Below are 26,453 nucleotides of genomic sequence, written 5' to 3' on the forward strand. Positions count from 1 at the left end.
AAACTAATTCAATTTATCCTGTTTGCTGATGGTCTTGTCTTTCGCCTTTCATAAGAGAAAGCACTTAAGCCACTCCGCATGATTCTCTCTCTGCGTTCCATCCATACACAAGTATTAATATTTAAGTAATGACTTTTCATATATGGAGTGAATATTGATTTTGTCGTTTAACTGTATGTCTATTGTGAAATAATGAAGTGCTGGTCGTGAATCACAGTGTGACAAGCATATTCATCAGTGATGGTTAACATACAGAGCGTAGAGTCCTTTTGGTTAATGGCGGCTCGTGGCCACTAGAGTCCATTTAAAGGGGATGTTGTTGCTATGCATAGTATTTATAAGGATACACTAATGCTGAATTGATTAGCTGTGTCAATCAGTTTCTCAATTAGGCAGCAAATTCAACCTGTTATCATGTATTAAGCAAAACTACCCAACTTTTACAGGCTTCTATTTTTCACATGTGGGTATTTATTTGATCTATTTTTTTTTTTAAATATAATTTACAGTATTATAATTAGGATTTTGTTTGGACCGATGAACAGACAAAAACTGTACATTTTAAAGATGCGTTCATTATTAGCCAATAGGGGGCAGAAGAACTCTAAAACAAGCTGAGAGACATGCAGCTCTGCCACAATGTCCTGTTAACAGTTGCTTACTCACACATCCAGCAGACATGGAGAAGTTTCAATGTTGTCATTTTTTTGGCCACCTGAAGAATGTAAAGTCGGCCCCTGGAAAAAAAAAAATCTACTTTGTTTTCCTAACTTATTGACAACATTGTCCATCTTTTCTTTTTGTATTTTTCGGTGATACAGGAAGTGTGCAAAGCTTTTTGTTTGTTTGTAAATGGTAAATGCCTGAGGGGGTTAATGTGAGCTGCACCATGTCCTTGGTGTGTTTGTATTAGCAAACTCACTTGATTTTATGTAATTGTAATTTTATTTTTCTTAAATGAATGCTTTAACACATCACTTTGGGTTCTGGTAACTTGTGAAGGGGATTAGTTATTTGCCCCCCCCCTTTTCTTTTTCTTTTATTGCTTTTGTATTTTTGTTTTTACATTTTAAAATCTGTTTAAAAAAAAAAAAAAAAGGAGACTCACCAAGAGTCAAAATGATCTTTATATTCAGCATTAGTCTGAACTCACCATATACATGTATACAATAAATACCTGGTACAGACTGTAGACATTTCCTGACCTCAAAACATACAACTCAATACCTCAGTGTGACTGCACTTTGTTCTGTTGTCGGATGGTGAAAGAGCTGAAGAACGATGCTGTAGCTCCCTCCAGTGTCTCACTAGGATCTTACCATTCTTCTAATTGTCATATTCACAGTGGACTGAATTAATTATAGTAATGATTCCTCTGTTTATAGGATTAATCCTATTATTTAATATTATCATCTATATCCAACGTTGAATCGCTGGATACACAGTCACTGGAGACATGTATGGTAACTGGCAGAAGGCTGATTTTTCATCACTGTATAATAATAATATCATATGGATTTTCTCTGACTGTTTGAACACTTCATTGCAGATGCTTGTATTGGCTACTACCCTGATGCAATGTTTTTCAATGACTGTACCATAACATCAAATAGAAACACGCTGATTTTGTGGATCATTGCTCTCGGTTTCAACCTCACATATTGAAAACTGGAATTTGATCATTTCTGGACTTTAGAATAAAGTTGTGTAGTGAAAAACGGAAACGTGTGTGAGTAATGATGGACCCATTCACATTTTGTTCCTCGGCCTAAGCAGACTCAGTTGTGTAACTGTCTGTAGCAGGGACATTTTATCCCTACGGCCCTTCCTTTATACACCGTTTAATTAAAGTTATGAAAAGGGTGAATGATCAAGCCAACATTTAATTCAAACTGGAACTTTAAAGTATGTTATGCCATTTCAATTTAGATTCTTGTTTCAATTGTTTAATGGATGCTGTTCAATTTTTTTTTTTTTTTAATTCTTTTTAAACAGTAAAAATTACAGGACCTTCTGTCGGAAGCTAGTCTTTTACCAAGGACTACAAATCAATACTGGTGTTACTAGGAGGTATATTACATCAGCCAGTACTCTCTCTTATCTCTTACCTTGACATGACTGGCTTGATCAGGGCTCCAATGTTCAGAAATGTGTGTGCTGGGACTCCAGTATTGGTCTAATACATTGCTGTGTGTGGTGTCTCTGTGGCAGCTGGCCAGTACTGATGTTGTTTCCTTTAAAAAGAACGGATGACTAACTACACACGCGCACACACACACACACACACACACACACACACACACACACACACACACACACACACACACACACACATTTTTCAACTGTATTTACTCACTCAGTAAAGGCGACCTGTTTGGACCTGTTGGACAAATTGATTGTCAGTTGCTCTACAAACACACCGGATATACCCAGAAACACACCCCCCCCCCAGTGTTTGCATGTTGGACCTCAGATGAACCACTTCAGTCTCCCACACCCACACAGGTGTTTGCACTTGTGGTGCTGATTAGGCCGCTGCTCAGGTAGAAGGTGGGCTGAGTCACTGTGGTCTTACCATCCACAATAAGTGAAAACACCTGTGTGGGTCCACTATGGGTGTGCAGGGCCCTTATATCCAGCACAAGAAAATGGATGTAACAGACCGAATGTATTCAGCTTTTTTGTGATTTGCTGTATATTGGAAGTATTTTACAGGAAAAATAATGTAACTGTTCATCCAAAAAAAATCCTTTAAAAATGTTGTGTAGTGTTAAAAAGTTGACCACAAGCTTTACTTTTCACAGCTGACATTTTGAGCACAGGTGTTATAAGAACATTAAGGATGGATCTCACTCAAATCCCAGTAAAGCATGACAATGCGTGTGGGAATGAGCCAGCATGCACAATACCAGGATCCTAAAAACTGAAGCAGCTAAACTGAATTCAGCCATCGTTGATTTTAGTATGAATCTGTACTTGTCCTACTGTGATGTATCAAAATGCCTTCTGGCTAAAAAGGCTAATGGTCACAGTTTTGTTGTGTTGGATCAAATGCATCAAAACATCCTTGGAAACAGCATAATATACACTTGGAATTTCAGCATGTCCCAAACACACATTTCAGCCAAGATAAGCCTTTATATGGATAAATAAGCTTGCACAGCTGAACTTCACAAACAAATAATAACACAGTTTTGAAGCTAGTGAAACTGTCAACACTCAACAGCCACATTCCTGGCCTCCAGTAGGTGCATGTCTCATATTAAACAAGACTAAACAGTCTACAGTTGTGCTAGCAGCTCTGTGAGGCTGTACGTACTGACTCTAGTGTCTAAAACTCCTCAATATGAAACCGCTAACATGCTCATCTTAAGTATGTTTACCATGTTCACATCTTAGTTTAGTGTGTTCTTATGCTAATTTGCTAATTATCACTAAACACACAGTAGCCCACAGCTGGTGCTGATGGGAATGCTATAAGTGTTGAAATAGTATTTGACAAATTGAAATTATGACTTAATAATGGTGTTAGAAAACTTCTTCAGGGGAGACTGGACGCTACAGTGACTCAGTATCGGAAAGTGAAGAGACAGTCCAGGCAATCTAGCTAGCTAACCTAGCTGGTTAGCATGCAATCTTCAGTACAACTGATAAAATTTAACAAGGGGGTTGCTTTCCGTCTCTGGAGACAGCTCTTGGAAAGTAAAGTAATGAAGTTTGATGCCGAACTCACAACATTTCTTCTAGACTGATAAGTAAACAGTATGTTAATGCTAATGTTGGCTATGTAGCAATAGCAAAACTTACAAATAGCTCCTTTTAAGGGGGGTGCTTTTCGTCTCAAGACTCCACATACACATCATCTTACACTATGAACAGGGGGTCTTTATTGGAAAGACATCAAATTGTGAGAAACTGGCAAGAAATAAAGTGGCATGTTTTGCAGTCCCTTCTGCTGGGCTCTTTAAACAACACGTCTGTTAGATTATCACCTGCGAAATGTTCCTACACAGAAATGCCTTACAGGTCAACACAGCATACGGTTATGTTCAGAGAAAAGTGTATTCTTGCTGAAATGTTATTGCACACAGACAACTTCAAAGTGCATATGATCACTTAAACAGACGTAGGACATAGGAGTGTGTGCTGAAGTGTGTGTCTGTTTGTGTGTGTGTGTGTGTGTGTGTGTGTGCCTGCATGTGTAAGTGCTTGTGTCTGTGCTTGTCGGAGGGGAATCTATGCAGATGGATAAGTTGTGATGAGGTCATGTCCCTCCGGTGGTCTCATTCTGGCCCGAGCGTGAGTCTCACAGTACAGCTGCCCCTCCACGAAGAAATAGCCCTTCTGTTTGAGGTTGACGTCACAGTCGGAGCAAACAAAGCAGCCAGGGTGACGATATTTGTCCCGTGCTTTCACCACTGTGCCACTGTATCATAGAAAGCAGAGACAGGGAGATGTTAAGAGGAATGTATGTATGGAAAGTTATGTGAACCACCAGTTACCACAAGTTAGTAACTTTGGTGTATGAGCTCTAAAATGTGCAAAGACATTGGATCAACAAAATCAGGACCACCTGCTGTATTGTCTTTTTTACTGACAACCTTGCAATAAAACAACACCAGGCCAAACAGGAGTCATTTCACCTTTGGCATCACAGTTCAGACATGTGCTGTGTACCTCCAACCACACTCAGTGATATCACGGAGTACTGACACACAAAAACTAGATCTCAAAAACAAGGACGCTGAGATGAATAGATGGAAAGCAATGAATAGTCTGCACCAACTTTCACTGGTTGTCTCATTTTACTACAAACAAAAGCTGCCATAATGAAATTAAAAGTCTACAAAAAAACAGATTTCTTTAACATGATGATGCACGGAGACTGAATTGGGTAATTGTATCCACAACACTTACATTAGTTACATTTGGAAAGGTGAATTTCATACTCATAAATTTTTCTGATGGTTTTTTTCCCTTCATCTTGTATTTTTAACATCTGTCCTGAAAAATTATAAAAAATAACAAAAAAAAAGGTAATAAATAACTAAATTAACTAATTAACTATCTAAAAGCAGCAATAAACAGTACTTTATTAGGCTTATAATGTAATGTTCAAATTATGTAGGCTGCAGAATGTTCAGACAAGCTATACATAGTTTGTAGTGCATTGTTTTTGTAATTTTCTCTCATCCTTTGTTTGGATTGATTCATGCAGGGTCTGAATGTAAATCACAGATGATTTGCTCTATTTTTACTCACACAATCCCATTCCCACACTTGTCGCAGACGGGCAGTTTCTGCAGGTTTCCTGTGGGCGGAGTCGGTTTGGTCATGGGGGCTTTTACTGTCCTGGTCACAATGGGACGAGTGCCTGCCCACACGGGAGAGAAAACACTCAACCAGACAACTCTGTACTCATACATGATTAGAGCACATGAATATAAACAAACCACTTTAGAGAAAGGAGGCAGGGACGCTTGTGTCCACTTGAATCCTAAATTACATTTCCTTTTGGGTTACAAGGGTTCAGCTCAATCAGAATACATTTTTACTTCTCAATGAATAAAGGAAAACACGAGTGCTTTTGTAATGATGTATTGTATACGCCACTCCTCAAATAATGAGGGGAACACATGTGTCATAATAACATATTGTGTAGCTTTAAATGTACAAGTTATGAGACTGGTTCGTCATTCAGTGTCTATTGTAATCTATGTAATATTTCTTTGTTCCCTGTATAATAATGAATATTCCCCTGAACTGTTCCTCATGTGTGTATAGGAGGTAAAAATATAGGTTACTGTGGAGAAAACTGCCTGTTGTTATCAGACTCCGATGTCAAAATGTTGGTTCTTAAAAAGCTCTAACTACAGCTGCGTGCTCCAGCCCTAATTACCCAAGAATGTAATGCAATATAATTGAACTGAATCATTTGATACAAAAATCTTATTCCTGACACATCTCATAAAGATAAAATTGCAGTCGCATCACAAACTTGTGTTAAATTAAATATTCAGGTGTGAATAATCAACAAAGTTAAAAAAAGACATCTTTAGGTATTATTTTATTAAGTGTTTAACACACGCCTACTCTGTTTGAAATAATCTGAAGTAATCACATATCTTACTTCTCCAAAAGTCGCAACACCACAGTGTATAAATATCCTGTTACAAGAAAAAGTCCAAGTACAGAAGTATTATCATCAAAATATATCTTTACTTGTACCTAAAGTGCTCATTACGCAGAATAGCCCACACCTGAACAATAAATATTGTATAAATATTGCAGCTGGTAAAGGTGTTAGCTTATACACTTTGAGCTGGACATGTCTTTGAATAAAAGTTGCTATAAGGGTCTTTAAAAGGAAACATATATGATTGGTGAATGTGACATCACAGTTTTCCTGACCCCCGCCCATTACGAACATGAGAAGAGCTCAGAGAAAAGACATACAGAAACTGTATTTATGTGATATAATCAAACTTCTTCGAACTTCCTAACAGATTTTTCTTTTTCACATAGCACCCTGCAGCTTGTAGGAAGAGGCTGAATGAGGAAATAAAATAAATAAATAAAAAACATCTGTATGCGTCTCTAAGGTGAAATTTTGTGTCTGTTTAGTATTTCAGACTGTCAGCCTCCTCTACTATACTGGATGATTTCAACATGTGAAATGTTTTTGTGTTGTGGCGGAAATATATTGTCTGCGAGGAAGAGGAAGAGGAAGAGCTCACCATCACTGTCAATAAAATCCTGCAGGGCTTTGAAGGAGCCAGACTGTCGAGGCTCCTGGGGCTCCTCCTGGTCTTTCTGCAACATCCGGTACACATCAGAATCCTCGATGCTGGTCAGAGTCCTGGGGCTGTGCAGTGCAGTCACACATCACACACGCACGCACACACGCACACACAAACACACAAACACACCATATGACTGTTTTTCCCCAGACCACACAAATTTCATGAAGAGGCATTGGACTCTTAACTGCATTATATTTTCTTTTCTTTTCTTTTTTTTTATGAAATAAGAATGGATGTTGGTGAATGAACAAGTTTGGCAGAGATCCACAACGTTTCTTTTCCATGCACATCATAATAGCTTGTATCATAATTCTGTTTAAAATAATTCCATCTTGTGTGCTGATAATAACGGTCGTGATTACATTACAACATTGATGTAAATCAGCCTAAACTAGCGGAGAGTCGATGTTGCATCGGTTGCCATGACCCAGGTTTAGATGTGATTTACGTCTTATTCAGAGGTTGTGGTTAAACCATGGAAAGGCTCATTCCTGTGTGCTGTGGTAATATATTCTCAGTGTGACAAACCATATATCAAGTAGCCTAATGAAATCCACATGACTGCATGAAGGCTGACACACTGCAGTACATCTGTGGCCGCATAAGGCTATTCAGCTGACACCTTCAGACAAACTGGGTGACAGAGTGGCATTCAGGAGGTGAGTCACGTAAAGAGCAGGTGGACTAAAAGTCAATGTAACAAGAGCATGGCAGAAAAAAACTGAAGGCTAGAGGGGAACAGAAATCATAGAAGGAACAAACTCCACAGCTACATTATACATATACATACTGTCCTGTATATGAGGCTTTCATTTTTTCTTTGCTTGGCCTGAGGGTGGCATTAGAGGGAACGACTTTTCATAAAGAATCAAATTATTATTAAATAATAATGAAATAATGAAAATAATCATCAGTTGCAGCCCTAAGGCTAACTAGCATGGCAGTAGACTAACACTGGATGAAAGGTAAAGAGACACACAAAGGTCATTATGACTTATGCTCAGGTGACCATGGATTCACCAAGACAAGAAGATATCATGTCATATCAGACAGAAGATATACTGATATGGTTGATTGACAAGTTTAAATTTTAAATGGACATACTGGCAGAAATTATGATAAGACAAAGTTTCAAATTTCACCTTGTTTGTGACGCTCATCGTGTGACCTGCTGATTGAAATGTGGCCACAATTGCAAAATCATTGTACAACCCAGTGATATTCACAGAATATATCAGTACCCAATTTTATGGCTGCCTGGCCAGTAGCTGTCAGGTTAAGGTACGTCACGCTGTCCCAGATACAGATGGATGATCTGATGTGCAGGCTAAACAACTCTTAGTTAGTTTCTGTGCTGTGGGTTTTATTTTTTAAAGAACCTGACACGCCATGATTGACAGCAGTGATCACTCACCTCTCAGGCTTCTGCGGGACAATGCCTCGGATCTGGCCCTCCATGGCGTCCTGGATATTGCCTGAGGAGTACAGGCCTATAGGAGTATTGTAGGCCGTACTGACCACCTGACGCTTATCATCGATGTTCGCTGCCGCAACAAAGGGCTGAGCTTTCCGGTTGTGTCCGGTGCCAATAGGTTTATACTCCTGAACACATAAGAAGGGAACAAGAACAGCACTGAGACAACATGAGATGAAGACGTGAAACTGAATTCATTTCTCAGACACTTTTACAAACCTGTTGTTCTGCTTCTAGGTTGAGTTTAAATGGGTGAGCTCTGCCTTCCTCCACAACACGAGGGGACCACAGTCTTGAATCATTCCTGAGAATTAAACACAGATCCTGGTCAGAAGTTCAACTCAACCTGAATGATGAACTGTTGAATAACTCTTTTTTGAATCTGTGTGTGTATGTGTGTGTGAGTCTATAATCCCAACTCATAAAACATCAACACTGAGGTTTAAATTTATGCTGACATCTCTGGTCTTTTCGGTCATGCCGTTAGTTCCTATTTTATTATTTCATAAGCGTGTCCAAACTGAAAAAGTGACAAAATGAAGCCAAATTCATAGTCATACCAAAGTCACTTGATTTTTGAATGTGTTTTTGAATATTTTATTGTCCCTTTAATAGAACCCACAGAAGAAATGTAAGCGCAAGCTAACAGCTGGAAAAGGATTAAACTAAGTGCAGATGGTGGAAGGAAAGCTCCAGGAAAACCTTAAAGGTTTCACTGACATTTGTGGTACAAGTCTTGCATCATTTTCAGTAAGTACAAAACAATAAAGTGCTCAAATGTCTTGCTTTAATATACAACAGAAGAAACTCTATACTGTTATGATTAGTATATGGTTCATATTATAAAGGAGTGGTTTCCAGGGGGGGGGGGGGCAGACCCTTGCAAGGGGTCCAAAGAACAATGTGAGGCATTGTGAGATGACTGACTGATTTACTGGATGATTTAGGCTTTTAAAGGTCTTTGAAATTATTCAAATAAAATAATGAGAAAAAAAATTCTCTAGGTCACAACACCTAAACATACAGCTGGCCATAAGACATTATATGCCATTGTTCCTGTATCAGTACGTGTAGATAGAGTTTTGACACAGCTGCAGACACCAAGATGTGACCCGATGGACACAGTAAAAGGAACAACTGTCCAGTATGTAACCCAATACAACGCCATAACAATGGGCTTCAAATGCAACATAGACTTTAACCAACAGGTGCCTGACACAAAAACTGAACTATGAACTTTCATAAACTCTGTAATTATTGCACCGTTAATGTATTAGATTTCATTGTATTGTGCATGTGTTGATTTTACTGTGTCCATCAGTGTGCATGTGTGCTCATGTGTTTCTACATGCAACCTTTCAACAGTGAGACAGAGCTGACTGGTGGACTCCTTTATCTTGTTCTGGGCTTCACAGTGCAGCATGTCTGTGGCGGGGACTCCCTCGATGGCCAGGATGACGTCACCAGCGCACAAGTTGGCCATGGAAGCCTTACTGCCGGGGGTGATCTGGTAGAGAGCAGAGCAAAGGGGTGAACAAGGGACACGGTGAGAGGTATAAGGAGAGCAAATAAAGAGTGAACTGAAATGTCATCATAAGACGGTGTGAGAGGATGAAATCCCTCCAGTAGTTCCAGAGAATATATACAAACACTTGAGAGAGACTTTATGCTGTTTTCGCTTTAATTTGTCACCTGTGTGTATATTATGAAAGTCGAAAGTTCACTTTGTTTGCTTTTATTTCCCCCCTTTTATCACACTACTAAATATTACTATGTTTTTTAGCCATAGAAAAATAAATCCATAAATGAATCATTTCAGCATAATTACATTTTGAGTTCCAGCCACAAACAAAAATAAGCCTCGCTCAAATTCGACTGACAGCTATAACTGCTGGAGGTCATGAGAAGTTCGAGACCTAAACACTGGCTCATGGTGCAGAAAGATAATGAGTATATCAGTAAAGGTGGTGGGAATGAAATATGTTGCCTACGTTTGTTTTTCTTTTTCATATTAAACTTATTCTCTAGTTTGTATAAAACTAAATGTATTTTAAACACATATACGCATACTACGTATACATCCCAGTTACATATATCCTTTGTAATAACTTTTAAACCAGTATATATATTTATTCATACATACAAATTCAAAACAAACATGCACAAACAAATGTTGTTTGCAAATGTAGATTTTTTTTCAGTCAATAAGTTAATAAATTCTTTAATCTATACACTTAATGTCAGAGGTTTGTGTATTTCCATGTAAGTAGTTAAAGTTGTCAGGCAGTAACAGTATTGGGATGGAGGCAAAGATGTTGCATGGTTACTCCAAAAATTGCTGTAACTGCAGAGCATTTAATCAGTTTTTCACACACCTCTATAAATTAAACATTAGCAGCACGACCGGAGCTTATTTGAGAGACACTTTTGACGAGACTGAGCGGCCTAGACGGGTCAACACAAAACAAAAGCAACAACAGGAATGCAAATTATGTTGCTCACTTTCGTTGTGGCTTTTGCTTTCGTGTTGTTGATTTTGCATTTGTGTCGACCCGTCTGGGCCACCACACTAAACAGTTTGAATATGAATTTATTCTAATTTAACTTTCCTCCCAAATGTCACGAGGAAGCTCAGTTTTGAATTCTTCTTCCCATTGTTTATTTTTTTATTATTATTTTATGGAAGGGATCAGTGCAATGTGAAAAAATTTGGAAATTTACGGAAATGTTTTCTCTCTTTTGCTTTCTGGTCCTCTGTAAAAACCCATTCAAACAGCTCACCATCTACAGATGGTGCAGCCTCTGTGAAAAGTTTTGGTCTGCTCTCCATCACTGGCACGTCATTTCTTAGTACAGTGCTCAACGGCGAGGCCTCTTGTTCATGTTTCTCTTAGTTCGTCTTCACCTGGCCTAAATAAAAAACACAGACTCCACTAAATGGCCTGAATCTATATTTTCTTTCACCACATGCACTCTGCCAAACACGGGCCGCTCTCTGAGATGCAGCAGGAGTGTTCTTGTTACAGACCACTGGCATTGCCCTGCTTGGTATGCATGCATATAAACTGTCCGGCCTCCGTCATGGAGATAAAATAAACACGTGCTGCTTCCCAATAAGTGACAGCATCCAGATGGAATATGTATTCTGCTGGCCAGGAAGTGATCAAGATGAATAAGAACTCCCAGAAAGCCATCAAGGTCACAGGGAATACCTCAGGAGGCAACTTCAAACCAAACCCAACATTCCCACTTACACTACACAGGGCATGACCTATGATCAGCCATATTGCATTACTGGACATAGGAAACTTTGCTACACTGGGATGTTACACAGAAACTTGAATTAGATCATCTGGCTATAAATAACTGTGGATGAAAGTGCTGAGGGGATGTCTCATGCCGCCAAAGAGGGAGCAGTAATTTACAGTGGAGCATTTGTTGAAGTGCTGCTGCCTGACTGTATGTTTTACTGCTCTGATGTCTGTTACCTGAATCTGTGCACAACTATGCTTTTTATTGGATTCTTTCATTTCAATGCAGCTCAGTTGTCTTGTCAAACATTCGCCTTTGTTTAAATTATAACCACCTTACCATCTTTTGCTTATTTCTTTGCCTGTCTCTTTCTTGCTTCCTTCTGTCCTTTGCTGCTACCTCTTGCCTTTGTTTCCTTCTCTTACTTTTTTCCTTCCTTTTACTTCTTCTATATAACAATCCTCAAAACTGAAGTAGGAACAAGAAAGCTAAATTCTTATTTCACTTAAGACACTTCGGTACGACTTTCTGATAATTGTTTGTTTTTTGAGTAAAACAAAATCGGATTTCACAATGAAAAAAGTGAGGAATTAAAAAGGGAAAGAAAGAATCCAGCTAGAGCAATAAACTACCCAAAAAGTACTGGGGAAACAAATCTGGCAGTTCCAAAATGTTTGCTGATGTAATAAGAAAGCATTGTATTTCAGCTATTTAGTAATGCAATTAAAGCTGCACTCATCATTATTTATGTTATTAATGTTGGATCAAATACTGTGAAAAAAAGGGGTCGTTCATTGTGACAAACCCACCAGAACCCAGAATTATCACCAAACTCGTTCCCATTAACTGTATAGGAGCATTGTGGCATCTTTTAGCTCTCTGTTTTGAATTTACAGCTGCAATTTCACTAACTTCACAGGCATCTGTCGTAAACCTTAAGTATGATAAATGCCTGATACCAAGAGGCCAGAAAAAGACTAGCTTGTGAACGTAGTGGAGCATTTAGCTTCAAAAGAGTCAGATATTCCCCACAGGAGATGGTGGAGACCAAACAGAGCTAAAATTAGAAATGAATAGATTTACATTCAGAGTGCCCAGAAACATAACTCCATATTTGCTGGATGTGCTCATATATGGTGATAACATGTTAATATTGTGTTCATAGCTTGATGCGCTGCCCCCAAGTGGCCATAAAAAATTTAAGTTGGGAAATGTTTGAGAGACAGATCTCAAGAGAAAGCTTAGATATCCTGAGTTCATCCCACACAAGCGAACAATGCTGGATCCTAAATCTCCCATAATGCAACTCAATTGCAGGTGGGTTTCCATCCACCTGTCAAAAAATTCAAAATATTACGTGACCCATTTTTATGCTTGGTTGAGGTGCAAAAGGTAGTGCATCGCTAAAAGTCTGGGCGAATAAATTATGGCGTACAAATTTGAGACAAAAGGTTTGAGACCACTCTCGCATTCATGAAGCATGTGACACAAACGTCTGCTTGAAGCCTCTGCTCCGCTGAAGGGAAGAAACACGATGGCAAACAACAACATCAGATTTGTGTGAAGTGATGAGGAGATTGTAGCGTTCCTGAAATGAGTCCATGAAACAAACATAATTCCATATTTCCATCATGTTTTCCACATTGTTTTTCACTATTTCAGCTTTGACTGGAGCTCCTTTATTACGTCATCTTGTTGCGCTCTGTCTATTGATGTCTATCTACCATTTTTTTTTTTAAAGCAGACTTGAATTTGTAGCCTCCATGCTCGAGCCAGAATGGCTGTGATGACAAAGGTATTTTCTCAGACTTAACAAAGCTCCCCCGGAGCCACAGAAGAAACTATACAGCTGCTTTCACAGGCTCAGTAACGCCCCCATGACACGAGGATAAAGTAAACGGATCTTGAGGTGTACATTTTATGGAGTGGCCCTTTAAGGCTGCTGTCTGCTGAAGAAAAAGATGATAATCACTTGTGTTTACTTTCCTCAACCAGCTGGGAACACTGGCGGGTCATAGAGAGGAGGATGTTCCTGACCAAAAATGGCAGTGAAGGGAGACACTGGATTCACTTGTGCCTGAATGAAAGTCTGTGGGTTCACTGCAGCAACAGTCCCTTCCACTTGAATACGATACTAGTTGTTATTCAGGGTATATCAGATCAGCCTTTTCTTTAATACACATCTCTCTCACAAGTACATTCTAACACATGGGCTTCTTGTATTACTGCTCTCGTATGGTTTACTCTCCCAGATTCCTCTCTGCCTCTCCTTCCTCATCCATCCCAATCTTCTCTCATCACTGTTCTCATATGGAGCCACTGAGTGTCCACTAACACAACAGGTGTGAGGTTATTGGACAGAGCCACTGGTCGGAGCTTGAACTATACTTTTAGTCAGTACTTCCTGAGATCTTTCCCTAAATATAGATTTCACATAACCCCAACAGAGCGGGATTACTGGGTCTCCTCACATCTGATCCTGCATGTGGGACTCTGGGGACACGGCCCACAAATGAGTCTAAATGCTGATGAAGACGTCACTGTTTGTGTTCAGGATATTTGCTGTTGTGTTTTGTTGTGGTGAAGAAAAATAAGGAGTGACTCTGTGTTATAATTGTTTCCATAGTCAAATAGGAATATCATTGATAAAAGGGAAAATATCATATTTATTCCACAATAGAAAACATACAGCACTGCTACTGTTATGTAATAATCTCCTAAAACAGCTCCGCTCACATTTGTTTTTGTTGTGCTTTTTTTCTTTTTTCCCTTTGCCTGTTTATTTATTGATCCCTCTCTTCCTTCTTTCCTTTCATATTTTCAGTTTTGTTTTTGTTTCCCTCACTATTTGGACTGTCTACCTATGAATTCCATTAAGTGCCCAGGAAGTGTGAATAATAATACGACTAATGCCATGACTACAGGTAACAAAACTTCTTGTTGTTCACAAAGGAACAAAAGAAAAAAAAGAAAGAAAAGGGTGTTTTTTTCTGACTAGATATTGAAGCAACATTTCAACATCATGGAAAGTAAGCGTGTTCATTTGTGTGTCACTAAACCCAGATTTTACTGTACAGTAATAACTGTGATATCAAGCTCCTTATCTAACTCCTGCAAAAAAAAAGAAAAAAAGAAAAAGGAGGGGGAATAAACAAACCTCCCTAATGTCAAACTAGACCTTTAAATTGTCTAAATTCTTGCTGGTATTTCACTTTAATAACTACACACGATTCAGTTGTTTGTCGTACTTCATATCAACAGGAAATGCCATATTAGTTCCAGGAAACGATCCTTTTCATTCACAGATGAAGATAAAGTCTGATTCACTTCATCTCAATCGGCGGCCATGACCTTCTAAAACCGTTTGCCGGCTCCTCTTTAAATTAGATGAAGTATCTGTCTGATACATTTTTAGTTTTCTTTAATAAACCACAGTTAGGTTTTACTTCTATATATGTAATCTGTCACCTCCCAGCTCCACCTGTGCTGTCAGTTTATGAGGGTGATATGTTACATGATGCTATGGGTTGACCTACAGCTGAGGTTCACTATCTCCTGAACAGCTGCACTGTTATAATAGAAATATCACAACAGCATGTACAACATCATCATTACTGACAGATCCATTCTTCTGTGTTGACTCAGCTGTCAGCATGAAATCCCTGAGTTAAGCAAGTTTGTCCAAACATATAAAGTCGATTCTACATTTGGAAAATTCCACAGTTGCGTTTCTCTGTTTGTCCACATTCCATGTTTTTCATCAGGTTTTAGTCTGAATTGATTTACATGCTCTGCAGGACTGGAGTACAGTATTTTCCATGCTCCTAAATTCTCCACTCTGAGATCCACTCAGTGAAACATGCGTATATGTGTGTGTGTGTGTGTGTGTGTGTGTGTGTGTGCACATGTCAGAGTACAATGTAAGTTGCTATTTGTATCTAAGCCTCTTGCATTTACTGTGGCACAGGTGCAGACCCCATACCACAGACTCTTTCTCGAATGAACCCTCCTGGAAGTGCAACGTTGACACTGAACCAAAGACTAACACCTCTGGACTGTTCCACAACAGTTTAAAATCACATTCACATTCACACTGTTTGACGTTTGGCTGAAGTTACAACAGTAGAAACAGTGTCAAACAAACATTTTGCCCAGACAACCCAAAATATGTCAAGTCAAATGGTTTTGTTTTGATCTAGAGGAAAACTGATTTTGCAAACTGAATTCTTTCTTTCACTCACTCACCCTGGAGATGGTCAGAGGCTGGTTGAAGTCCTTTCCTCCCATCAGGCGAAACCCCCAGGGGGCCGGACCGTTCAACACGACATTGAGTGGCATGACCCTTTAATGTCTCCGCCGCTGTTAGATAACAACAGCACGGACAGTGAACTGCACACTGAGGGTGAACACAGTGAAAGAGCAGAGGACTATGAAAGTGATGGAGATTTTGAACCATGTTGGGGGAGGAGGGGTGCAGGGGGAGGAGAATGGACAGACCCCACCCCAGCAGTGAAGTAATTTGTCAGATTTTGGGACCTGACTCTTAGTGTGTGTCCCACCAGCACTTGCTCGCCAGTTTTCCAATTTCTGTGAAGCCCTTTTTTTTTTTTTTTTTTATTTCTTTTTTTCTCTCGCACTACTTCTCTCTATAAATAGAAGCCAGTATTTTGTCGCGCGAATCAAGTGCAACTCAAGCTTCAGTTGTCTTACTCACAACCAGATTTGGACAGCGCACTGCAAGTAGGTATGTGGACACTTGTAGACAGTGAGGATGTAAACCAGCTTCTCATCCCCGGGCAGCTCGGAGCCTGGCTGGCCTCCTCTTTGCTCTGGTTGACGGGTCTTGTTGCTCCTGTCCTTATTTGGTCTGGAGGCGCAGCTCCACTCGGAGGCCTTGGAGGTCCCACTTGCACATTCCAACCACTATTGATCTGGATGGGTCCCAGCACTCCCCCTCCTGAGTTTGTTAACAATCCAGTTTCATTTTGAGTTGGACCTTTCACCACATCATATGTCCTTCTCTTTGCCACAAACTAGATCTGTCATAAGTTATTTTTCATCTACCATCCTACAAAAAAAAAAACATATTTATTCTGCTCTTTGTTTATTATTAGTGTTTTTCTTCCAGCCAGCTCGGGATTATTCTTCCTGCTTGCTACATTCCCTTCATGTCTGCATAATATCCAAAATTATAAAAACACCAAATGGACTTCATGGGGCTACTAGATCACTGTCAGCAAACTGTGAGTAAGGCATGTTAATCTCAGTCAGCACTGACAGGCTCTTGCTCTAAGTAAGGCGAGTTTCCATCGAGCGAAAGAAACAAAGTTCCAGTTCAAACAGTTCAAACTAAAAACTGCACCACGAGATCCATCATCTGCATACAGCTCTGAAAATCTTATCCTGTGCTTCTGTGTGTTTAAGAGTGGACCAGCTTCATGGTTTGTTTCTGCGGTTACCATGACGATGTGCGCAGCGCCTTGACAAATAAGGGAAGTTGATGATGAAGCACTCATACGCCAGGATTTCTCTCTCTGAACAGAAACAATCAAGTCTGAATGAATTCATGCACTTGTTCACTAACTCGTGAACAAAAGCATGTGAGGATACATATTTATCATACGTGTATATGTGTATGTGTGGTTTCCCCATGTGCATGTTTTAGTTGATAAACCTGCAGAAGAGACAGTATTGTGGAAGGTCATTAAAGATCAGTAGTTAAACTTTTACATGACACAGACCACCGTCTATTTGAGGATTTCCCACATGCAAGGGTATCATCATAATCCAAAAACTCAAAACTTATTTCTGGTTTACAGTCTTTTAAAGTTAAGTCAGGTCTGATTCAGCAGAGATTCAGAATCTGTAAACATATTTAACATTAAATTCTGTGTCCAGTTAAACCTTCAGGGAATAAATTAACACTAAGATGAGCAGCAGAGTTTTACCTGTAACCACACCCACCGGTGATGTCACAGTTTATGGAGTACACGTCTACATCAGTGCTGAAAGCTGAGAAGTTGAAGGACTACCTTTTGTTATCTTCAACAAATCCCGCTAAACAAGTATTCGCCTAACCATGGCTTATTTCTCTCTACACTGTTGCACCATGTTCCTTCATTACTATGAACATGGACACTAGTTTATTTTGAGTCAATCCCACACACACACACACACACCCTAAATACTGCCATAAAAAAAGCCCTCATACTCGTGTGCACCAAATGTGTAGCAGGTGCACGATTAAAAGCTACAGTGTGCAAATGTCAGAAAACTACTAATACATTTTTATTTAAAAAAAAAACCAAACAAACAAAACATATTTGTGACCTGTTATCAAGGTTATACATCATCAGGAGGATGAAATGGACTTGGAGCTGATTAGAGTAGGGAAGTCTGAAAGCACTGAGAGATGGAACTGCTGGTAAGGAAACGTATATAATGAGCTTTATCCTTTTCATCCACTGGAGGTCAGCAAAAGCAAGGTTTTCAGCTGCTGTCAGGTTGTTCTTAACGTAACAGCTGAACAGCCTTTTTTCTGGAGTGTTTTGAAACCTGCATTTGTTTACATCAGCTTGGGGTCTTCTTCCCTTTAATTGGCACATTCCCGCCACCAACTGTGGATATGTGGGTGTGAAATAGAGGCACGTGAATGTGTGTCACCAAACCTCGGTGCTTAGAGAAGAATAGGAGGAAAAGGTTCAAAAACACGGCACGGTACCTTTAAACTTTATGCGATTTCCTTTTCAGTCATCTGCAAACAAAGTTGTCTTATCTGTTCAGCTGAAAGGAGAAAAAAAGTATTGGAAATATTTCATCTACCAGCTGGATTTTATTAGCAATACAGCCCCATAAAATCATCCAACAAATGCTAAGATATTGTAGAAATACTTAGGTCCAAGAGTGTGCATTGAATTTGATATTAACATGAATAACATATAAGATTTACATTTTCAATTACATGTATAAACATATCAGGAGCCAAATTAATGTGTTCAGTCCAAATCTGTTCCTATTGTTGTATCAAAGACTTACTGAATGTTTTAGCTCTGTAGAGTTTATGTGCACACTGTCACACACCTTCCTGATGTTTTCTAGACTACATATGCATAAATGAATTTTTTGCATCACAGAAGAGGTTTACATATACATGGCTATTAAATAAGTGAGTTGGATGTAAGGCAGCAATCACCAACTCTACTCAATCTACCTACAGTAACTTCAGTTTAAATATGTCACTGACTCCTAAAACAACAAATAACTGGAGAGAGAGAGAGAGAGAGAGAGAGAAAAAAAGACCTATGTGCCTGACTATAACAGCTGTCAAAAAAGTGGAAATTAGCACCACTGATGACGAAAACGTGAAGAAAGAAGGAGAGGAAACCAAATGTGATGGTGGGTGAGAAAAAGCCGACTTTATAAAGCAAGTGGATGTTGGCCATTTTACAGCTCTCATACAAAAGGCTTACAAAAACACCACAGACACACACACACACACACACAAAGTGTTCTCACGCCATCTGAAATAGTGGATGACAGGGGGTGACATGAAGGACAATGAATGATAAAAACAAAATATATTTTAAGGTGCTTTAACATTTGTTTTGTTGTCAGTGTTCATCCTTTGTGAAACACAAAATGAGAAAAAAAAAAAGAAGATCATATTCATTGAGCATGACGAGCTAAGATGGAAAATGCAGATAATTCCAAATAGTATATAAACACATGAACAGTGACACACTACCTATTCACTCTGACAACAGGGTTAAAAGAAGCCACCAAAGTCAAGTGGAAAAACTTACACGACTGAAGTTTTTGATCAAATCCTGTCTCATACTGTATCTGACTTAAATAAATTCAACATAACACAACATGACATCTGGTAATTCCAAATAGCCCATCAACTCTCATGTTATTCCTCAGTCTCAGCACTTATCTGGACAATGATACTTGACAATAAAATAACAATCCATTCAAATGTGAGTTTGCTGCTGTTAGAATGTGTTAAAAAGCAACATGTTTTTCCATCCTTCCTAAAATAATCTTATCACATAGTGTGACCAGCGTTTGCCCTCTAATAAATATAATACCTAAAAGGTTGTTTACCTTTTTGCATACACTTCCCACACTTGACCAATATCCCCAAAAAGCCCCAAATGTCATAGTAAAGTCTAGTGTACAAAATCTGAAGTGAAATCTGAAATAAAACAAACACAAATTTGTGTTAAAATTTTGTTAAAGTGCATCAATTCTAGTGTGAAGATGAAGAACAAGTTGAAAATATTGGTGTTTTCTAATCTTATACTTATGTATACTAATGTATTAGGTTTAGACAGCAAGTAGAACAGTGTCATTAATATTTCTTCCACTTCCTCATTTGCAATGTTTGAAATAACTGCTCGATTATGAATCATAATATTCCTAAATTCTTACCAACCGATCAATACATTGGGTAACACATAACATTGATACATGCACAGTCTGTTCCACATGTAACTATGGGAAGGAACTCCTTTTACCTGACATACAACACAGTTCATACAACAGGCCTGCTGACAAAATACTGTTTGTGCAGCTCTCTCTGCACCGAATGTCTGTGAATGTTTGTAATTGAACACTGAAATGAAATGTAACAAGTTTTAAGTTACAGATACTGCCGGAAAATACAAGAAAAAGGTGATGGTGGTGATCTTACTGCCCTTAAACAGTTGAAACCTAGAGAAAAGCATCACTGCCTTGCACTGTCCACTATCAATGAGCGTTTGCAAAGTTCCTTTAATGTCATTCCATCACTGTCAAAAGTTAAAGGTCACTGACTGGAGCACAAAGTTTGGGTTCTCCATGATAGAAAAATAAGGATAAAAAGATAACGTTTAAAAAAACAACATCATTTTATAGAAGTCTTCCATTAAAGATGGCTAGTTAGAGCTAAATGTTCTGTTTGTGTGAAGCTGACGAGCCACACATAACACTCAAACACATAAATGTGCGACAGGTCCCTGTGGACCACTGTTACAGGGGGGCGGGGGGGTGGGGTCCTGCAGGTGCTGTGCCGAGGGGCGATGAACGTGTCACGGAAAGGGGGCGGGGCCTGGGGCGGAGTCTGGAATCATCATTATAGCTGCTTCACGTAGTTTCCTGGGAAGGTTCCAAACAGCTTGTTCCTTCGAGAGGTCCCTTCAGAGACAAAGAGAGATAGGGGGTGAGATGGACAGTGCTTTAAACGCTGGCTGATACCTGGCAGTAGCAGTATCTGTCACTAACTCTATTCCAGCTCACTGCAGTCTGGAAATCAGGCTGCAATGAGTTGGAATCACACTCAAAATGAAACACTTGAAAACATTTTTACAGGGTAAAGTTTACTGTAGAAGAATGTAAAGGTTAGGATGACCAAGAGTCCCGGGGTTATCAAACTGAAACTGTGCTCAGCTGCGAGGGATCATGTTCTCTTCTTCAAAGACAGTCATGTTAACAAAAGGGTGGTGGGACCACACTGCCATCTAATGGTCTCTGTGGATATCTGCAAAATACTTCTCTATCAGAGCCAACTGCACCCACACCACAAACCCTGTAAATAAACAGTATCAATTTGACCAGTGTACTTTACTGTAAATGTAGTTTCATGCATCATACTTAAATAAAACAATGCAAAAATACTCCAAAGACATTTCAAATTTTACTTAACTGCATTAGTGTTGTCAACCAAATATATCAAGTATCAAAAGTACCCATTCCATAGACAACAGCCCCTGTGGTTCATATATAATTACATATTACATTATTGATTGTTAATACTGATGCAACAATATAAGTAGCATTTCACCGTCACAGCTGGGTGAGGTGGAGCTACTTTTATCTACTTTATGTACAGTTTGAGTTCAGTTTGGTGGTTCAGGTAAATCTGAGGGGTTGTATGATAATTAAAGGCGTAGGGAAGAAAACAAAGTTAGGCTTCACAAACCTAGTTTCATTTATTGGACCCTTCTCCATTCTTTGCTTTTCTTTTGAAATATTTTTACTTCTTTCCACTTCAAACATTTTCTCAATTTAAATAAAAGAATCTATGATGTTTGGTGGAACTGCTAACAACTGGAATTACAAGCACTCACGTACTGTAAAACTGTGCAGTGCAGCACTTGATTATTTTGTTACTGTTGTCTACCTCTGGTTATACGTTTATGTTTGCTTGCTGTGTTGTATTTGTGTCTTCCTATACATTTATTCTATGCACAGTGTGTAAGTACTGTATATTGACAGCTACAAATCCCTTGTATGTGTCATTTTCATTGCATCTGCGGCACCTTCTTGTTTATAGGAGATGTCTGCAGAAGAGACATTCATTTATGTACCTCTTCTCTGCAGGTCCGTCATGTATGTGTTAGCACATTTTGATGTTAACAGTGAAGATAATGTTTTAAGATATGCAGTAGCAGTAACTGAAAGATTTTTCTGACAGGCAAAAAACAAGCCTCCATTTTTAATTAACAAGTCCAAGTTGATGTATTCCCTCCTCTTACCAACAAACCAGCCATCATCACACTTCTCCATCACGTCAACAATGTCTCCCTCCCTCAGCTCCAGCTCGTCCTCGTTGCGAGGCATGTAGTTGTACAGGGCCTGGTATCTGTGTTGGAAAAAACTGACTGTGAGCTGAGGTCCATGACTCTTTATCTACATACTTCACATCTGCTGAGAGGAAACTTTAAGGATAATCGTGGTATTAATGATTACAAATATCACTTACGGGTCTCCTCCACCATGGAGTGCATCCTGTACTAATCGCTGAGTCAGAGAGAGAGAGAGAGAGAGAAAGAGAGAAACACAGACAGACAGTAAATCAAACTGTGGCATTTATGGAGCTGTAGTTTAGGATTTTAGTTTAGGATTGAGGATTGTGAACAGAAACACTTGTGCGATATTCTTACTCGTTCTACAAGTTCTCCTTCTCAGTATGGAAACTTACACTGTATTTAGAAAAACAATGTACTTCAGCATGCACGTTACAGAATATGTGATGATCAGTCATGAATGATATGGTTATCTCTGAATATTGCCTCCCTGCACAGAGACAAGAGTACAGCAAGAGCGTGGTTGAGTGAAGACATGCCCCCCTACCCTTCGACCTCTAATGGGTGACAGATAGGACCTCCGGGACAAGATGGGGCTACGAGGAGGTTTACCACCAACAACTGGATCCTGCTTAACAGGCAGAAAGACCAGAAGCAACACATCTATAATGTTCAACAGCAACCAAGTCAGCAACGTTTAACTATGAGCTGGACACACGCACTGAAGGCTAATGACATGCTGCAAAACATCATCCGGCAACACGATGATGCCAATGAAAATCCTCCTGGCCACACAAGCACTATAACCAACACGAGCTACACACACTAATTCAAGAATATTCTCCGGCCAAAATTATCACAGAGCAGTTCATGTTAGTGTGCACTGAATGTTAGTGTACAAAACACACGGTAGTCTCAGTTAGGGTTGCAACTAATCATTATTTCAATATTGATAAATCTGTAAATATATTTTGATTAATTGTTTAGTTTATAAACAGTCTGTAAAATACAAAAAAAATGCCCCTTACAGTTTCTCAGATAACGAAGGGTATTATCAGGTTTTTGTCACCACAAATGTGATCAACATCAATGCCATCATCTCCACATTCTAGCTTTACCTTCACCTTGGAAGACCTATGTCCTGGATGGGGTACAGTGGGGGGAGTCGGGGGAGAGCGAGGAGTAGTGAGGGGAGGAGAGGCGGGTTCAGGGGGAGACAGGGTGGGAAAGGGACAAGGCGACTGTGAGTCGGGGGAGGATGCGAGCGGACCAGAAGGACAGGGAGAGCTTGATGGCTGAGAGACAGAGCGCTGTGGGAGAACGTTTGGGGAGGGGTGAGAGGAGTGGAGGGGAGGTGGTGAGGCAGGTGGAGGGGGAGAGACTTGAGGCAGGGGTGATGTTGTGAGGTGAGGAAGGGATGGGGGCCGAGGGGAGCAAGGGGGAGATGGAGGGGTGGTGTTTGGATCATGCTGTTGTGAGCGTGGGGAAGAAGACGAAGGAGAAGGAAAAGAAGAGGTAGAAGAAGAAGAAGCAGGGGGAGGTGTGGAGGTCAGAGGAGGTGGTGTGCAGGGTGAGGAGAAGCCGGGGTGAGAAAGTCGTGTCAGGGTGGAAGGAGAGACATCAGCCTATGGAGGCAATGACAAACACATCAGTAGTGAAGCTGAAACACATGATGCTAAATCCTTTAATGCTGTCATGGCTGTATTCAACTAAAGCCCAGAGAGGACGTGGAGGAAAAGATTTTAGACGGAAAATTAAATAAACGCACACATTGAGATATATATACACTATAAGAAAAAAAAAATCATAGTGTGTGATATTTAAAAATGAAATAAAATATCACAGTTGTACAGTATGACTTGAACAAAGTTTTCTTGCCTGTTAGTCCATAACCATCTATAGCAATAAATCAACTAGTGTTTTCATTAATCTTCTGAACAAAATTAGTTATCACTGCTCTCAGTACTTAACCATTTAACTTAACTATATTAACCTTAATCCAAATCCTACTCAATAGCTGCTCACTAAAGAGTTTCACTCTGCTCGAAGTCACTTTCACTGGTGTGGACGGGGGTAAAAATGCATTAATGGCTGAGTAACAATGATTTTTTGTTTGAGTGCAAAAGTGGTTTATTTTTTCTATAACCAAAATTATTTTCCTCCATGTCCCTCAGCAGATGCAGCTCACACCATGCTCTACCTGTGGACTGAGTCTTTCATTAAAAACTCTAACATCTTCCTCTTTCTCTTCTAAAGCGTCATCCTCTTCCTCAATGAACAACTCAGTATATCCCTTCCCCTTGACCGACGGTGGCCTTTGAAACTCGACTGGTTCATCATCATTCAGAGTCTTTGGCTGCTCTCCCCAGGAGACGGACAGCGGCTCCATCATCACAGGCTTGTGAAATAGCACCTCTAACCGAACGCTGCCTGCTGATTCGCTGGCTGGAGTGACTGCTTGGGGTTTCCCAGCTGGCTGACGGGATTCTTCGTCTTTTAGCTTAAACCTGCTCTGAGATTCACTGGTTGGCGTAGCTGGTGGGGAATCTATCGGAGACAATCTTGAAAAGTCAACGTTGTTTTTACTGGTAGAACCATCCAGGATCATAGACAACAGCTCGTCATAAGGGTCTTTTACTCGCAGCTCAATGTCGGGGGATTTGCCGCTTTTGTTTACTGGTGCAGTGGACTTGTGCCACTGTGGAGTTTGTGTGAGCGGTTTTATTGGCTCGGGTCCTGCTGTGCAAGACAAAACCTCTGGCTTAGCAATGCATAACATTTGGGCTGTTTCAGTGAAACCCTTGCTGCTGTTGTATCGCAGAGAAGAGTCAGGCGATGGAGAGGTGAGTGACACATGAGGGGCAGGAGGAGGAGGAGGTGGAGAAGAAGGAGGTGGAGGAAGAGGAGGAGGAGGTTGGGAGAAAGGCAGAGCAGCTGGAGTGTGACCTAAACTGAGCCTTCCTTCTTTAAAAGGTGGCGTTCTGGAAAATATCTGGGGTGGAAGAGCGAAGCTTCTTTGTGTTGGTGCAGGTGAAGGAGAAGGTGACGGTGAGGGTGTCTTAGGCTCCAGAGCCTTTTGGAAAAGTGTGAGGTCAGGTGGAAGAGGGGGAGGAGTGGGCGGTACAGGGGTGGTGGTGAAGGAGTGAGCTGGAGTGGACGCTGAAGGGACCATTGTGAGGGACAGCCACTCGTCGGTGATTGCTTGCAGGTCAAGCCTTCTCAACGAGGGGTGAGGGGAGGGGAGGTCATGGGTGGTAGAGGATGGAGGTAGATGGTAGAAAGGCTCCATGAAGATAAAGTGAAGAGGAAGGAACAGAGTGTGATTTGTCAAACTTTCACAGAGAGGTACAGTGTGTGTTTTGTGTGTGTGTGTGTTTGACAGACTATTAATACTGTTTTTACTCCTTTATGCAGATGATGCATTTACTTTTTTACTTAATACACATAAATAATTTTCCTTGACTTTTTTTTTTTTAAAAACACAATTTACTTTTTGAGGATGAAAAAACGTTTGTTTGATTTATACTTTTGGTTACAGACACTCCTATTCAATATACAAAATAACCTAAACTTATTTCTTGTGTTTTCTAGTGTTTTTCTTGTTTTAAATTTAAAACAAATTGCTAATTAGAAATCTGTAATTCTTTTTAGTTAGAGTTATAGTTTATTGTATTGTATTGTGCTGTTATCACATTGTAGTGATTGCCCTACCTTTATGGGTGTGCTGCTTGGTGTCCTGTTGCCAGGGTGACCATGTGGGTCTATGTGGTGGGCGGAGCTCTTGGACGGGGAGCGCTTGACGATGTCAACGTAGGACACAGGAAAGATGCCCTGTTTGGTTGTGTCTGGGATCTTCCCCTCGTACCAGTTCTGATCCACCTGTCTTATCAAAATCACTCTCTCTCCCTACACACAACACACACACACACACGCATACACATGCTTTTCAAACGGAGTTATGACAGCAACTAACAATAATGACTATCATAATCGATTAATTTCATTTATCCAAGGCATCTTTAAATTGTTTATTTTGTTCCACAGTCCAAAATCCAAAGACATCCAATTATCTATTATAGAAGACTAAGACCAAAACCAGCAACAATTCCCATTTGAGAATCTCAAACCACTCGCTTAAAAATAACTTCAACAATGAATAAATTATCAAATCTGTTTCCAATTAATTTTCTCTCAATTGATTAATTAATCAACCATTTCAGCTCTAGATACAGCACTGTTGTAACAAACTGAGGTCCACAGTAATACCTCTATCCAAAATACTGCAAATATAAAAACATCCTACGGCGGAAACCGTATAATTCCTGGTTTTCATGTTTTAGTCATGTTTCATGTTCG

The 26,453-nt window shown here is 39.8% G+C and overlaps 2 protein-coding genes across 7 annotated transcripts in view; both read right to left on the minus strand.

The window, feature by feature from the left end:
- Positions 1 to 3,864: 3,864 nt before the first annotated feature.
- LOC111663286 (PDZ and LIM domain protein 3) lies at positions 3,865 to 15,956 on the minus strand. Its single transcript, XM_023417439.2, has 7 exons — positions 15,775 to 15,956; positions 9,633 to 9,784; positions 8,497 to 8,581; positions 8,218 to 8,405; positions 6,738 to 6,865; positions 5,263 to 5,374; positions 3,865 to 4,426 (listed from the first exon to the last, which is right to left on the minus strand). Exons 1-7 carry the CDS (start codon positions 15,865 to 15,867, stop codon positions 4,237 to 4,239), a joined length of 948 nt encoding a protein of 315 aa, XP_023273207.1. The 5' UTR covers positions 15,868 to 15,956; the 3' UTR covers positions 3,865 to 4,236.
- Positions 15,957 to 18,919: 2,963 nt separating this feature from the next.
- The window catches only part of sorbs2a (sorbin and SH3 domain containing 2a), a 46,947-nt gene continuing 39,413 nt past the window's right edge, over positions 18,920 to 26,453 (minus strand). For 4 of the 6 annotated variants that reach the window (XM_087176937.1, XM_023417374.2, XM_023417375.2 and 1 more), the window contains 7 exons: positions 25,809 to 26,003; positions 24,298 to 25,380; positions 23,216 to 23,722; positions 22,645 to 22,728; positions 22,274 to 22,311; positions 22,047 to 22,153; positions 18,920 to 20,706 (listed from right to left, as the gene is read on the minus strand). In XM_087176937.1, coding sequence (XP_087033063.1) covers positions 20,645 to 20,706; positions 22,047 to 22,153; positions 22,274 to 22,311; positions 22,645 to 22,728; positions 23,216 to 23,722; positions 24,298 to 25,380; positions 25,809 to 26,003 — 2,076 coding nt within the window. In that variant the 3' untranslated portion in view covers positions 18,920 to 20,644. The remainder of the gene's footprint in view (positions 20,707 to 22,046; positions 22,154 to 22,273; positions 22,312 to 22,644; positions 22,729 to 23,215; positions 23,723 to 24,297; positions 25,381 to 25,808; positions 26,004 to 26,453) is intronic. The other 2 variants (XM_087176939.1, XM_087176938.1) reach the window with 1 other exon arrangement.

The sequence above is a fragment of the Seriola lalandi genome, unplaced genomic scaffold (genome assembly GCF_002814215.2).
Source record: "Seriola lalandi dorsalis isolate HSWRI2012SDOR001 ecotype SW California unplaced genomic scaffold, Sedor1 jcf7180002054574, whole genome shotgun sequence".
NCBI classification, from domain to species: Eukaryota; Metazoa; Chordata; class Actinopteri; order Carangiformes; family Carangidae; genus Seriola; species Seriola lalandi.